Source organism: Cloeon dipterum, chromosome 4, assembly GCF_949628265.1.
Source record: "Cloeon dipterum chromosome 4, ieCloDipt1.1, whole genome shotgun sequence".
Classification (NCBI taxonomy): domain Eukaryota; kingdom Metazoa; phylum Arthropoda; class Insecta; order Ephemeroptera; family Baetidae; genus Cloeon; species Cloeon dipterum.
The window spans coordinates 2329993-2346259 of NC_088789.1; the positions used below are offsets into that span (position 1 = coordinate 2329993).

The 16267-nt window shown below is 41.0% G+C and overlaps 2 protein-coding genes across 2 annotated transcripts in view; both read left to right on the forward strand.

Annotated features, from left to right (window-relative positions):
• Window positions 1–11698, forward strand: part of LOC135944583 (14 kDa phosphohistidine phosphatase-like) — a 59515-nt gene extending 47817 nt beyond the window's left edge. Inside the window, exons 3-4 of the mRNA XM_065491623.1 lie at window positions 9847–9971; window positions 11540–11698. Coding sequence (XP_065347695.1) covers window positions 9847–9971; window positions 11540–11632 — 218 coding nt within the window. The 3' untranslated portion in view covers window positions 11633–11698. The remainder of the gene's footprint in view (window positions 1–9846; window positions 9972–11539) is intronic.
• A 448-nt stretch (window positions 11699–12146) lies between these two features.
• DNaseII (deoxyribonuclease II) lies at window positions 12147–15283 on the forward strand. Its single transcript, XM_065491619.1, has 6 exons — window positions 12147–12364; window positions 12976–13400; window positions 14119–14316; window positions 14379–14484; window positions 14750–14882; window positions 14965–15283. Exons 1-6 carry the CDS (start codon window positions 12255–12257, stop codon window positions 15073–15075), a joined length of 1083 nt encoding a protein of 360 aa, XP_065347691.1. The 5' UTR covers window positions 12147–12254; the 3' UTR covers window positions 15076–15283.
• The last annotated feature ends 984 nt before the right edge of the window (window positions 15284–16267 follow it).

Consider the following 16267-nt stretch of genomic DNA (forward strand, 5'->3'; position numbering starts at 1 on the left):
AACAGTCAAATTATTCAAAGCTGGAAACAAATTGGATCTCCTTTCAGCTTTAGTTTGCTCTCCAGTAAATAATTCCTCTCGTTTCTCCTCCTTTAATGTTATAAAGGATATCCAACAGAATATCTTAGATCTTCTTTATACATTTCTAAAAAAACTTCTGATGATTTAAACTTTCTTTGGTGGAAACCATATTTGAATAATTTGTTAAGGCTCAACATAAACATTATAAACGAGACGTAATAATGGAGTTTCCGCCATATCAAAGGCAAGTTCCACAGATAACTTTCTCAAGTACGCAACTTTGCTCAAATTAGACATTGTTGGCGTCAACATAAGAGCGCTGTATTATACTTGTCAAACAATATATCACCATGGTTACCGATTTACATTATCAACTGAACCGCTCAAAGAAACCAATTTAATTTAAAAAAACAACATTAAAATTATATAATATTTTGTAACGTGCGTGTGTCCTTTGAATAATTTGTCAAGTGTCTCTCACTCAGAGGCCGCAATGACATTTTGCAATCTTCTTTATTATTCAATCCAGTACCTGAACAATTGCAAACACTCGCCCTTGGAGCTGGACAATCAAACAATGAATCGCAAAGTAATAATCAATTTAAATTAGCAATTAAAAGTGCAACTCGACTCTTTGTCTTGCCGTTTAAGGAGCAGATAAACTTCATCTTTTAGTTTATCGCGTGACATAATCTCAACAGCAGTGACAGCGTGTATAAATCTCATCCAAGGTGGTATATACACAAACGTATAATTCAGCTGGCAGCCGTGACAAACAGCAAACTCGCTTTGCGCCAACACTCCTATTCCTTGTTTGCCGCTCGACATCATTTTCAATCTGCATGAAACAAGGTCTCGCGCGCTGCGCACTGCAAAGGTCGAATTCCGCAAACGCGTTGTGCGTAATACTTGCGGGGATAAATCGCGCGGCGCGGTGACACATTGCGCCCGATAAATAACCCGTCGTCCGCCCAGAAATATATATCAATCGGCAGGACGGAAATTTAATTTTCGGGTGACACAGTTTTTTCGCCCCCTTCCACCGGTTATTTATTTTGGTGCGTTTGCACAACATAAGCTGCTTAAGTGGAATTTGCTACCGGCGCGCTAATGGCCGCCGGGGAGCATAAAACCCCATTTTTTAATACATATTTCGGCTGCTCTTCCTCTACTTTGCTGATTTTATTGACGCGGGCACAGTTGAATCGCTTGAATGGAGACCGCGTCCGTTGTTTGGGCTTTGCAAAATGGTCGATGGTGCGAGAGGAATCAGTTCATTGCTTTTTGCAACAACTGGACGTTTCTCAGCACCTTTAATGAATGCAATGCATCAATATTTTTAGTTTGTATGAGCAGTGGCGACTCGGCAAGTCGTAATAAAAAACAAAGCCAAAACCAAAAACATTTTTGGCTATTTTTAAGTGGATCGATACAGGGTGACAGTGTTGAATTATTATTTGAATTGTTGGATGCAATAAGCAGTTGATCGATGAACTATCAAAAAAGGACCTTGCTACAGTAAAAATTCAAATTTTCTCCAAAAGTTCCAGCACTTGACCACATTTTCTTGGCAGATTTCGATTCCTCTCGTCGAGATCTGTCCTAAAACCCTTTCACTGCTTATTAGGTCAATTTCGGCTTCAACTGAATCCTTAAAGAAGATTTCGTGCATTGGCAACAAGGAATTTCTAGGATTTTGCAGTATCGATCCTCTTAAACTCAAGAGACATTAAGACGAAATGAAAGGGCGAAATTCTGATATAATGCTCACTCTGGAATCGATCGGCTGAATTTGTACCATCAATATAGACGTTTCTGCTTTATATATTTGTTTAAAAGATGCTAGGACTGGAACTTGAAGTAGATATCGTGTATTTCTCTTCGCAGGAACGCGGAGACGATCGATGCGATTCATTCTTGCTCGTGACCTTTGCTGCCATTGAAAAGTTCGTACCAATTTTCAGAGGGTAGAATTGAATTAGCGTCTGGCTTTCTGGAATAAACCATTTTTTTAACTGTGAATCATTAAATAGCAGCTCTATACCAGTTGAGAAAAACGGACAAAAAGCTCATCCAAAATATCTGGCTACAAAATGAGAAGCTTGCTTGCAGGATTTCTTTAAATTTAATATGTTTGTTATTTGTTACTGATTTTTATATTAAAATAGAAAAAATTCTTTAATTTAACTTATAATCATGGCCTAGGAGTGTTACAATTTTGTTCTAAAATAAACGGCAAAATTTTGTTTGAGTGGAGATTAATTTTATTCAATTCTTGCCCATAAAATTAGTATAAACGTGCACAAGTTCAGTTGGAATAAATCAACTTACAATTAGTTGCAATCAAACTCATTGTCAGCAGTCCTGCCGATCATGCTGAACAGCCAATTACTGCATCAGAGTCTGCATGCTTTCAGTTCATTGGAGTGCTATGACACGGAAATGCAGCTCTTCAGCGTGAAAAACTCTACAATTCCAGGAACAATCTGCTTTGCCATTTCCAGTCGAGTGTGAACGCGAGGTGAAAAGTTGCTCTTTCTCTCTCTATTATGCCGCAGATAGCTCTCTGCTTCCGAGAAATACCCTTTCTGCCGCGCGCATTCCGAGTGCAAATTTACGTCGTGCGTTTGCCAAGTAGCAGTGGGCGCACGTTCATCCTTTCGTCGCCGCGCACGCCTTTCCAGTTAGTTATGCAACCGCTGTTCGGCGGAAAGCCCTGCCAGCTATTTCCAGGTGGAGGTGGCGAGAAATTATGGCCGCCCGTGGCGCAACTCGACTTTCCGCTATCGCTTTGTGCGCATTGTTTGTCGTCACCGCGCGCTCTCCAGTCAACAGTAAACCCTTGTGAAAAATTTGTTCGCAAACTTTCTCTGCTAGCTAGGTAGTTGCCCGTCGGCCAATCAAACAACGCGTCGGTGACTCTTGATGTTGCAGAGTGTTTCCATAGATTTCTCTCTTTGAGATGAACATTTTCCGCTTTTTAAAGACCGTCTTTGACGAATTTTCTGAGAACACCAATCGATTCTCGAGGTTCGAAATAGGTAAATTGGATATTTTATTACGACCAAAAAGTCCAGCGCGACGTGCGTAGCACAAGTAGAACTTTTTTTCCCGTCAAAACAATATGAAAGCGAGAACTGCGCATTGCGCATGCGTCAGAGCTAGCTGGAGAAGTCATTCGTACAGGCGGTCTCTCTGCAAGTGCTCAAACCAGCTCTGACGCACGCGCACTTCTCGCATATAGGTTTTGGCGGGAAAAAAGTTCTACTACTTGTCCTCCGCACGTCGCGCTGGACTTTTTGGTCGGAAAAAATGTCCACTTAACCTAATGCGACCCTCAAGAATCGACTGGTGTGCTCAGAAACTTCGTCAAATACGATCTTTAACGGCCCGAATAGTCAGAATAAGACATTTTTTTCTCTTGCATTTTTTAATTTTTGACCTATTTTCACCAGCGGCTGGCGTGGCTGGCTGAGAACTCCAGCAATATCTGGAAATATATCCTTTTGTACCGTTGCAAAGCGGAAGTTGAAGTTTCTTCCACCAAACTTGAACATAAAAGGCTAAGAACTCAATTCAAAATTGCCTCTGGTGAGGTTGGCCAAGCGTGGAGAGGCGGTCGACCTTTGCTTTGCAAAGGCATGCGAGTGTGTTGTGATGCAAAGTGTTTGTTTGTTCTTTTCTCGATCGAGAGCAGCGAGCTTCAGCCAGAGTGAGTACCTGTTGGAATAAATATTGGCTGGCGAAGCGACCGCTCAAACAATGCGCTCTATTCAGCCTAGCCGGCGCCCACTCTCGGAGTGGGAAGTTGGGAACGAGGGTTTACCTGACAAGATTCGCACCCCCTGGGTAAACTGAGCCACCTCAGCGTTAATTGCGCTATTGTTTGCAGTGCCGGAGTGGAAAAATACGATCGAGATCGAAGGGGGTACGGTGGGTAAAGTAGGGCAGTAATAGCCACGCTATTTACGCAGCCCGCTTGAGTCGTTATCAGCTGCGGGAAGCAGAGATCTTTTCAATCAATCTCTTTTATGGAGTGTTGATGGTAACAAGGCGGAGGTTATTTTCCAAGTCTCTTATCGAAAGAATTAGGGTTGGACAGGTAGAGGTCAAAGGGTGAAACTATTATTTGATTAAAGCACATCTCTCGAGAGCTTAAGAAAATTTGCATGGAAATATAAATTATTGATGAATTGTGGTGAATTTTAGAAGTCTAAAATGCATATTTTTTAAATTATTGTAATTTTGGTAGTTTTTGTCTATTTTTAAATGCTATTGCACAATTAAAATTATTTTGAATTCTTAGTGTTAAAATTAAATATTTGAACAAACATGAAAATATTCATAGAAATGAAATGCAATAATTTTTTTGCGTCAAAAATTGTGTTAATAGTAAAATTCATAGGACCTTATATTGTGGAAAGTAAGGTTCGTTTTTCTAATAATTTTCTTTAAAGGGTACAATAATAATTGTGTAACTTTTGGCCCCAGGAATTAAATAACTGAGTGAATCAATTATTTGTAGAATCTTTCCCAATAATTTATAACAGCCAAAAACGTTTAAACAACTCTTTTGTTACTTAATTAAAAAAAAATTAGACGTTTTGACCATTTTTTGCTACGACTTTTGAGAGAAAATCTGCTTTAGGGGTAATAAATCACGTAGAATTCGTTTCTTGTAATTCCTACAATCTTTTGTGCCGGTTTTAATCGTAAATTTATGCGGAAAACATTTTTAAAATCTCTCTCAATCCTATAAAAGAATTTTATATAAGAAAGTGTGATGCAAAGATTTCTTGATGAACTGGTTTCTGCGAGGGAGATGAGCGAACACACCCTGCTTCAGCCTCCATCGGCGCAACAAGCCTTGAATAAGATCCGCTTGAAAATTATCTCTAACACTCATTTACGCTTTTCTCGATGAGCATATATTATTTTCAAAGTTTATATCTGTGCGCGTTGCTATAATGGTGAACGCGTTAGAGTCGCTTTTCCACCTAGCAATTTACGTCGTGTGTAAAAATTTATGAGCTGTAGCATGCGATTGCGGGAAAGGTTTATAAATAAAGCAGCCATTTCACTCATGGGTGTGAGTGCTGCGAATTGGATTAAGCTCAACAGATTTTCAAGAGACCAAAACGTCTCACGTCGGCCGAGTAAACAATCCCATTAACATTCCCCCTCGCCCACTCCTTCACTCTAATGCGATGCTTTATAGCATCTGCAAGAAGTGCACATATCGCGCAATATTCGCCTTTTGCGAATTCTGTCGAGCGCGTTGCGCAAATCTGCAAGGTCGCTGCAGATGGACTCGCTCTCTACCCCGTGCTACAGGGCTGGCGGCTCTTTGTTCTCCCGTGGTGGTGCATTAGCGGTAATGCGAAATTATCTACAACTGCTGAGGGGAGCTCGAGTGCTCTCTCTCGCTCTGCACACAATTCGCAAACCAACGCACGCCACCGGTGTTTGTGTGCTGTTGCAACATATATTATACATATTTTCCCCGACACTCAGTTCCGACAAAGCTGATTGTCTTTTTCATAAAAGATTTTATTCATTTGTGAGTGCAGCCAATTGCACTCTCGCAACCTCTTTGTGCAGTTTTGCGGTGAATTGGAATTACCGCCGGATTACCAGAAAATAATTTTACTTCCTTTGCGGCATTAAATTTCAACTGTGCGATGGTAGCAAATGGAAAATCAGATAGGTTGGGAATTAATTTCCTACCATTTCCAAATGTGCAAGACCGCAGTCTCTTACCTCAAAGCTGTTTGTTCGCATTGTTGAACGCATGCTTTGCGTGCACTTGTGCTATATGCGAGAATCCAAGCGATGTTTAGGATTTAGGGGTCGAGTGCGGGCTGATTTGCGCCTTCATTTGACTCCATTGCATCGCAATGACGAGTCCATTCGGATTTAGGAGGGTTGTGAAAGCAGTCCAACTCGCTACTCGCCGGTTTGCATGAATTAATTCCACGGGACGAATGTTTCAATAAAATAACTCGCGTGCGGGGACAGTAACAGAAGCTGGTCCTTTTCCAATTAGTTGCTCGCTCTAAGGGAGCTGCCCTTCTCGAAAGAGGTGAACTAAATAAAAAATAAATGAACGAATAAAATTTATTTTAATATTTTCAATCCATTCACGCTTTTGACAAATTTTCTTTTAAGACACCAGGAAAAAAATAAAAGCGACAAAACTAAGGCACACGTGTGCCATGTGTGCATTATCTGTTGCAAAAATTGGAATAAATCACCGGGGGCCAGATTCACGCGACGCGCAGATATGGCGTCTGGTAGAGTACGGCGGGAAAATGAAATTTATAGTTAAATTCATTTCAGCAAAATGAATATTTTTGTTGTTATTTCTTTACGAACAGCTGATAAGCCTGAAAATTGGCGAATTGACCACTAGATGGCACATCAGGCTAATGGAAATGTAAAAAAAATCCGCGGGAATGAAATTATTAGGTGGGCACGCCTCTTTTTCGACGCTTCTGATTGGCCGCTAAACTGTCTCCTGATTGGCTTCCATTATCTCGACGCCATATTAACTTCTGATCGGCGGGAACCAACGCAGATCGCAACCTGGCCCCCGGTGGAATATATATTACCTCACCTATTTTAGCAGCCTATAACCCTCCAAAGTCACGATTAGTTGCTACTAATTTGTTTCTTTACGGCAACATTTCAACTATGGCAACAAACTACATTTCAGTTTCATATTTATTTTATCTAACTCGATGATATTAAAGTGATCGTTTGAACTGAACTTTCCAGATTAAAGTTGAAAGAGGAATGAAACTTTTAGATCTAAACGTATTTTAATAATAATTGTTTAATAATTCCGCAGCTTAAATTGGAACGCCTTTGCACAGTATACAATGCAGCGGAAATCCCTTTTCAGCGCTTTTAACTGACGCAACAATTAATGCCTGCATTTTATCTCGAGCTGTATTCGCTGCGAAAAGCTTTTGCGCTGAAAAGAAGCTTTAGACGCGTCGAGGACGTCACAGCCTTGAGGTTATGCTTTTTGCTGCACACTGCTGTCGTGCGTGGTTGCATAGCAACTTGGTAGCCAGGGGCTACTTGATGCCGACATTGTAATACCTACAAGTAATCAAGCGTTACGATCTTGCATCGCGCAAACACAGCCAACCGCATATTTAATTTTTCACGATGACTAACAATGGTCGACGACGCTGCATCTCAAAATATATGAGTAACAAGGATACAAGTGGTTATTACGTGCACTTAAAAACCGCGCCTATAGTGCTTTCAAGCTTCAAGCTGAGACTTTCAAACCACTCACACAATTTTTCATGATTTTTTTATGCACGAAAAATAAATTTATTTCTTGTAGCAAATAGTTGACTTAATACTCTTCTGTCAGTTCATAAATTTCGGATAAATTACAATAAATAAATTATTACCTCTGTTATCCAAAACAGTAATATAGTGTTACTGTCTTTCTCTTTAATATGCCTCATTTCGGGCAACGGGTGCGAGCAGGGAAACAAGTGATAATACCTTTTGCTTTGTGTTTTTTTTGTGCCGGTCTGCTACATAATGTCGGCTGCTCAGGGCTGCGAGAGTGCTCGACTGCTTGCGCCACTGGTTCGTCTTCGAATCTGGTCTCTTCCGCAGTCTCTCCTCCCTCTCTTGCACCCTGAGCGCCACCGCCACCACGACGATACATTATGTTATCTTTTACAGTAATATTGATCGGTGACTTCCGTCTGGGTAAATCCCCACGGGTTTTTTTTATTTTTCCCGGTTTTTACATTTGTAGTTCATCAGACAAAAATGTGTGGTCATGTGTTTGTGTGGTTGGTGTACCCTAATCACTAATTTTCAATTTAATCTAATTATATGTCATTATTAAATCAACCTAACCGTGTTTTCTAAAGTGTTTCTGGATTACTCCTTGTTGTACCTTACATCCCTAACTGTGTATTCTAATTTAATTTCCTACTTTTCTAACTTTCGCTTTTGGAGATTTAAAAGTTAAAAGTAATTTAATGGCAGAAACCCTTCTACCTCTCCAACCCGCAAAGAAAAAAATTGGCAAATTTTAAACAGCAATTTACTTTTAAAAAAAATGCAGAGCACAATAAAAAATATTAAAAAAGGAGAATGATTCGTAAATCCTTTGCTCCCAAATAAATGAGTAAATTGGGTTAACAACGAAGAGCAGCACTTGCAGTGACACTGCCAGGTAGTCTGGCGACTCTGTTAGGCTGTCACCAATTAGTATATCATCGAAGGGCAAAAGCACCAAGGACTTAATGATAGCTCGTGCGTTTGTGCCGTGTTATTGTGTAACTTACACGCTCCTAGCGGCGGGTCGCGCGCCATCCAGGAGACGAGGGCTGCATTCTCCAAGATTTTTCTCGTTCTGTATCATTTGGTGAGCAACTTTTCACAAATCAAATTACTCCGAAAAATATTCACAATTTTTTGGGTTGGATTTTCGTGATTTTTTCGTTCCGCGAGTTGAAAAAAATACTCCGAAAGCAAAAGTGCATTGTTGATTGACATCATCTAACTTAACGTAGGAAAGAAACGTATCCTAAATTTGCCTAATCTGCACTAAATTTAGCAAAGCAACGAAATTTACGCTTAGTGAGTGGCCTTTTAGATGCTAATTTTGGCTCAACAGATAAAATTACAATATAAATTACTCAAATGATGACAATGGAAACGTAACGAGTTGTAAATTAATTCCTAACCTGTGTAATTGTTTGTGTGAAATTCTCTTCTTCTTTTTTTGCAAAATTTTAACCAAATAAATTGTTCTATTTTTTTCCTCATTAATTTCAAAAATTCTTCTTCTAACAATATGCACTTCCGGCTGGTTGATATTTTAAACACAAAAGCACCAAATGTCTGCCGGGCACTGCCCCTCGCTGGGAGTATTGAAAAACGGGCTTTTGGCGACATCTCGCTCCCGTGTTTCCGTCATTGCAGCGCAGTAGGGAGTGCGCACCTGAGGCTCTTTCCTCAGGTCTCCGCGTACACTCTTTTTTACCACTTCCTGGGATGAGAAACACAAATAGCGTGTTAGAGCACAATATTCATTTTAACACGAAGTAGTGGCATCGGTTTTCTGTGGATTTAAAAAAATATTATTAGTTTTGTTCAACTTAATGGCGCTAATTACACTCAGGTGGATCAAAATATAATTAAAACGTTTTTGTAACAAATGAAATTTACTCATGAATCAAAATGGTATGATTTGTTTATTAGCTAAGATGTAATTTGTTTTACTCCAATATGAATGACTTTAATATTTAGGGCCGTGTGTAAATTAGAGTGAAAAATGCTCAATATATCAAAATTGAAATTCAAATTGTTTGTTAATATAGCATAATCTGGCTCTTTAATTTATTTTCAAATCAATCCTCTAATCAAAATGATTATAATTTACTATCTTACGTTAGGATGAGCATTAAAAAATAATCTGAAAAGAAAGCAAAATTTGACTCTCACGCGCTGCTTTAGGCTTTTATGATTTGAGTAGCTCATATTTTTTTCACCAAAATAAGTCACAAGATTATTGTGGCGCAATTTTGTACTTTCTTGTGAAGAAAATGGCGTAGTTTCACGGAAAAGCTCCACATTTTTCCGAATTTTTTGTACTGGTAGATTTAATTTATGAGTTGTCTGTTTCCCTTCTAGAAGAATTATAATTCTACTCTTTGAAATAGGCCTCAGTTTTTTTTTGTCTCAGGGAGACCAGTTGATCGTTTTCAATGACCAATTATTTATAATCTTCTGCTGTTAATTTTGGTATGAAAATTAATAACTGTAATTATTCTGTTAAAGCTGACATCTTCGAGGACGTGGAGAAGAAAGTTCACGGCACCGGCGTCGACGTTTGGTGTGTCGGCGGCGGCAGGATTCTGCACACGTCGCAAGACAAAAAGCTCGCTGTTTTCGGCTACTCTCAGGTGAGGAAAGGCACTTTGCATTTTTATATCCTTAGCTCGTCTCAGCGCGGATAAAAAGCGCATTGAAAGAGTTAAATTTCGTCACGTCCTCCGACAAAAAGCAAACGTCAACCGCACTCTCTGACCTCCGCCTCAGCTCGGTAGGAAAGTTTTCTTTGGGGTTTTAATGACGTGTATATATGCAAGCAAGCAAAGAACGACTTTGAAAAAACCTGCCAAGAGTTTGTACATAATTGCTTCTTGATAAAATGTTTCACAGAAGAGACACGAGCCTTTTAAAATAAGCTTCTCGAAAAGTTAAAGTTCACGCACCTCATTTCAAATTTCTGAGGACATTTATTGCTGAAATTTTCCAGGAAATTCTTCAAGAACCCTGGCAATTTTTTATTAATAAAAAAGGCATTGATCAGCGGAGAGAACGGTTGAACATTCAATTTGCACGAATCGCTCAAAGGAGCTGTCTGCATTTCGAATGGAAAAATTCACCTGTCATTTTTGCTGCCATTTCCGGAACCCGCTATGATAAATGGAAGTAACACATCGCGGGCGTCGCGCAGGCAAATTGGATTTCGCTCTGTTCCACAGCAAAGTCGACAAACTGCGCGCGCGGACGACGAAAATGAATGCGAATCGCGTTTTCTCATAAAACTAAAAATCGATTCGCGAAAGGGGGAGCCCGACTGCTTTGTGTTTTTTGTCGGTGAAAGATCCGCGTCGGCGACGAAGAGACGCAGCATGCAAAACACTGCATTTTAGGTGCGCATGTCAGGTGCGAGGATAATGAAATGCTCGGCCGTGTATATATTATTTGCTCCTCGCTTGGGCACGGAAAACAGAGTCTAATCTGACAAAGTGGAAAACAACGCCGGCATAAATCACGATAGCAGCGTATTTTTATTTCTCTCCGCGCTGATTGGCTCGCGATGCTGTCTCCCTCGCCTTGGTAATTATTTATTCTTGACGGTGCTTTTTCCTGCCTTTTTCACGACAAAATAATGGAGAAAGAAACGCAGAAAGCCAAAGTAGGTCGCGAAACTTGCACAAAAAAATGTAATTTACCTCGAATTCTCGGTACACGTCTGTTGTGTTTGTACCAAAGCAATAAGTAGAGATATGAGAAGCAGTATAACATTTTTAATTTCAATTCAATGGAAACACTGTATCAGCTTCGCATAGGCAAATGAGATTTTTATTTAATTTCTTTCAAGAGATAAGATGATGGAGCCGGTAATGGAATATGGATTTTTTTCTAATAAATAACATATTAAATATTCAATTTCATTTCATGCTAGAACAGAATTATTATTAGAACTGCGTCTTCTCTTTTCTCCTTTCAAATGATGTTTACTGTATAGTTTCGCGACTAGGGAAAATAGCACCTCCTGGTGTTCCACCGTTTATTCGCCTCGTTGATCACAACTCACAAGAGCCAATATTAAACGCACAATCAAACTACACTAATTAATGATCGTCTCGAGGTTCTGTTTACTCTCTCCACGTTTGCTGCTCAGTCTTAAGGAATAATTACCAGCTAATGAGAGCCACATTGACGCCATTGTTCATTTTAGGGCTATGGAAAAGCAGACCACACAATTTCGGTGGGTCTCCTGAAGAAGGTTTATCCTGATTACACCATCACCTGCAGTGACGAAGGCTACTAATTTTTTAAGTAATGAAAATTGTGTCAACCCTGCGGAAATAAATTATTCACTTTGTCATCAGAAAAATTGTGTCTTAACTTTTTTAAACTCCCACCTCGCAGGTCAGGACGTTGTCAGGGTGATCGCGTTCCATCTTCATCACTCATCGCTTTATGTCAAGACGTTTCCTCCATAGACGACTAAGGAATTTGCATGATATTATTATGTAAATTTGGAAAATGCGTTCGGCGGCCTTTTTCGAGTGTCCCCTAAGGAGACGGCAGATTTTGTAGCGCGTTATTTTCAGAGATAGAGGAGTGTGTGACGCACGCCAATCGAATTAGTAAACCCTTTAGGGCTAGCGCGCGCCAGGCACAAAGCGGAAATTCCTACCAAGTTGTTATTGGGTTGACAAGTGCCTAACTAAGCGTAAACTTCCTCCCATCAATCCGATTTTGACGGAGCAACGTCGTAATATCTAGAAAACAAATTTCTCAAGTTTTGATGCTTTCCGACGGCCCAAATTCCAAACAGTTTTATCGACTGTGAGCAGAGACGGAAGAGCAAACACTTGGATTATCTAAAGCCCCCCGTGACCCTTGTGTGTGGTTCCGAGGTCAGTTATCGCGCATCAGTCGAAGCCATGAGTTCATCGCGGCGTCTTTCCGCCGCTCTGCTGCCTCTGCTGATTACCCTAGTGGCCGCAAATCAGCAAATCGCCTGCAGAGACGAGACCGGTGCACCGGTAGACTGGTGAGTGCACAGAACACGATAAAATTGAATTTAATGGCTTAATTAAACTAACACATAACGTTATTAATTTTTGTTAAATGCGTGACATAACATCGACCTTAAAGAAAAAAATCCAAAATAGCGCTCAACCTAATTTTCTTCATTTTTACAACGAGTATTTTAATAAATAAACGCTGAGTAAAACGGATTGATATTGCAAAAGCCTGGAAAATGCTTGTTTCCAATATATGACTCATCCTCAGGATTCAGTTGAAGCCAAAATTGACTATAAATTGTTGAGAAAAGAGGCTGCAAATGGCGAGGAGTGCGTCTCCTTACTTGAAATCCTATTTTATTTCACAACAAAGAGTTTCCCTGAAAGGTCTCATACGCTGTAGGACAGATCTCAACGAGAGAAATCGAAATCTGTCAAGAACATGTGGTTAAAGCGCTGGAAATGTTAAAAAAAAAATGAAACTTTTTAATTTTTACTGTAGCAAGGTCCTTGAAATTGCAGAACAACTCATTGTTTATCGATCAACTCCTATTTTTAGCGCTGTGTTTGCCTAATTTAAAAGTCCCTCCATGGTCCTTTCCAATTTTTAATTAAGTAGCAAAAATATATCTCCAAGGTTCGTTCTCTACAAACTGCCCCGCCTGCGAACAAGCCCTCTGCCCCATGTGCAAGTTGGACTGGGCTACGTCTTCATCACGTCTACCCAGAGCAATCCAGGATGGACCCTGGGCTCGTACAGCATCAACGACACTCGCTCACCAACAGGACAAACCCTGAGCCCCTTGTACGGCCCTGGCAGACGCGACCTGCTCTCTGTCCAGTACAACGATCAGCCGCCGGACCTGCCGGTTTCGTTCACGCACGGCCACACCAAAGGAGTGGTCCTTTCAGATGGGTCGCAGGGTCTGTGGCTGGTGCACAGTGTTCCTCACTTTCCACCCAATCCGGAAAACTCGGGCTACGCCTACCCTGCCACCGGGGAGCATTATGGACAAAGCATGCTCTGTATCACCCTGCCAACTGGCGAAATGGATAAAGTCGGTATGGAAAAAATATTACTTTAATTTAGAGGTCTCAGCCAGCCACGCCAGCCGCCGCCTAAATCTCGCGGCTGAGATCTCTACTTTAATTTTATAATTATATTTAATTATCTCTTTGTGCGGCAATTTTTCCTTTCATCTAATTGTAAGCTTCGAATTTTATGTTAGGTAAAGGGCAAATTAAAAGATTAAAAGAAAAAGGTGGAAAAAAGATGATAATTCCCAAAGCAAACATGTTTTTTCTAATCCCGAGTTTCCAAGGAAAACAATTTATCACAAAACAAACAAAAAATCTCTCAAGGGATGTTGCGTAGTAATAATTGTAAAATGCTCTACCCTTAATTCTGATTTATTCTGACTGAGGTTGGGAATTGAAGACGAACGAAAAGCTATTTTTAGAGCAGTGAATAGTTCATTTAGAAACCTTTTAGTAATAAAGAAATCGCATCCATCGTGTGTTAAAATGACGTATTTTCAATTTACATTAATTTTTAAATTATTTTTATTACAAAGTTGATTAAAAGAGGCAAATTTTTTATATGCAGTGTCAGTTATCGATAGAATAGATAGACAAAAAACGTACAACCACCTAATAGTCGTCTTTGATGTTGAAAAAACGTTTAAAATTCCCAACCGCACTTCTGACATTATTCAAGCGGTTATTTCAAAGTTTTCGGCCGAGACTTTGTGCTCTTAAAAGCTGCTCAATGTTCAAACAGGTGGGCAACTGACGTACAACCACCCTTTCGTCTACGCGAGCGGCCTGCCGGAAAAAGTAGCATCGGCGATGCCCGAGTTGGCGAAGGCGGCCCGCGGGTCTTACATCAAAAGTGCCCCGTACTCGCACAAAGTTGATGTCAAGTCGGTGCGCGGCCAGAAGTTCAGCAGTTTCGCCAAAGCGTCTGCATTTGGCATGGGTGAGCAGAGCTCAAAACAGCCGCCGGTGCGCCAGTTAATTAATGCACTCCTTTGGCTGCAGATCTGTACGCCGACTGGGTGTCGTCCGAACTGCAAACGAGTTTGATGGTTGAGTCGTGGCCAAACGGACCCGGCAGGCTTCCACCCGCCTGCAACCGGAGCTACAAGTGAGTTAGACAATTAATTAATTTGTCGACGCTATATACTGCGAATGGGTTTCGCTGAATTCGCTCGAATTTCGATCGATATATACGCAAAAGAGCTGCGATAAGTATTTAAATTTATTTAGATTCAGAAGGTAAAAAAATTATCGAACGCCCAGCACTCACGGATGCTCTCAGTCGGAAACAATTTCCTCTGATTTCTACCGACGCATTTGTTTACTTTGTTAAGAATTCTGACGCAGAAGCATCGCGCTTGATTGCATTTCAGAGTGGTCGACGTCTTGGCACTCAACATCCTTGTCAACAACGCGAGCGTCGCCGAGTTCAAAAATCAAGAGGACCATTCCAAGTGGGCCGTCGGCAGCACGTCCTGGGCCTGCATCGGAGACATCAACCGAATGGTAGGTGCTGCGCTTTTATTTTCTTTGAGCGGCCGCCGGCCAGTTCACACAGGGTAACCCGGGAATTCGCTCTCAATTGCAGGCGAGCCAGGAGCAGCGTGCCGGCGGCACCGTCTGCGTGAATTTGACGAAAGTGTGGAGCGTTTTCCAACAGTCGGTGGTGAGCGCTGAGAAATGCGCTGCCGACATGTAGATCTTATCAAGGCACGCCAGAAAATTGTGTTCTTCGCACTGCCAACAACGAAATTGAGCGCGAAATTGCGAGAGGATAGCAGCTTTGTGAGGCAAGAAGTGTCGGGAAGGATGAAAGAATAACATTTCGCCACTTCTGCCCATGATCCGTCTTCGTTGGGTTAAAAAAGAAATTGTTGAATATTAAAATGGATGGAGGTTAACCCTAATTTAAAAGCCTTTTTCTTGCAAACGTCATTTTTAAACCTTTTCAAAATTCGCGGTGGTATCTTTTTAAAAATATAGAGAAACGTAGGCTTGTTTCGAGTTTGGTCTATTCACTTTTTAAAGACCGTCTTTGAAGAAGTTTCTGAGCACACCAATCGATTTTTGAGGGTCGAATTAGGTAAAGTGGATATTTTTTCCGACCAAAAAGTCCAACGCGACGTGCGTAGCACAAGTACAACTTTTTTCCCGCAAAAACAATATGAATGCGAGAAGTGCGCATGCGTGAGAACTGGCTGGATCTGACAAAGAAGTCATTCGTACAGGCGCTCTCTCTGCAAGTGCTCAAACCAGCTATCACGCATGCGCACTTCTCGCATTCGTATTGTTTAGGCGGGAAAAAAAGTTCGCACGTCGCGCTGCACTTTTTGGTCGCAAAAAAATCAACTTTGCCCAATTCGACCCTCAGGAATCGGTTGGTGTGCTCAGAGACTTCGTCAAATACGGTCTTTAAGCACTATCAAACTTCTCCCGTTTAAAATATTGGCAGCCGCGCCAGCCGCCGGTGAATATGTCCAGCCGCCACCTTAAATCTCGCGGCTGAGACCTCTGACTAAAATCTTTGCAACTTCCACACCTCTATCTTCCGTAATGACGCAGTGTGTTGCAAAATTCTTGGAATACTTAATAGCGTACGTGTTTGCAAAAACTCAGAGAGGCGGTGCCAGGGGCGAGGAATCCTCCCTTGTTTTCCACCTCCTTGCAACAGAAGAGCACACGGAAATTTTGCAATCATACGTGTCGTTCGTCTGGTATAGCTTGGCAAAAATGGAGCATGATTCATGAACTCAATTTATTCACAGCAATTCTTTCCGGATTAACTCTCGTTTCAATTTAGACAAAAACCAGATCGCATTACTTCATAATCCAGCATAAACAAAACGAATGCGCGAAATGACAAAAACACAGAGCGTCGCGCTGGGAAAGGA

Excerpts from the sequence above, each read along its gene's own strand:
- DNaseII (XM_065491619.1), top strand. The coding sequence starts at position 12,255 with ATGAGTTCATCGCGGCGTCTTTCCGCCGCTCTGCTGCCTCTGCTGATT. Across the intron at positions 14,485-14,749 it reads GCCTGCAACCGGAGCTACAA|AGTGGTCGACGTCTTGGCAC; the intron begins GTGAGTTAGACA and ends ATTGCATTTCAG. Across the intron at positions 14,883-14,964 it reads TCGGAGACATCAACCGAATG|GCGAGCCAGGAGCAGCGTGC; the intron begins GTAGGTGCTGCG and ends TCTCAATTGCAG.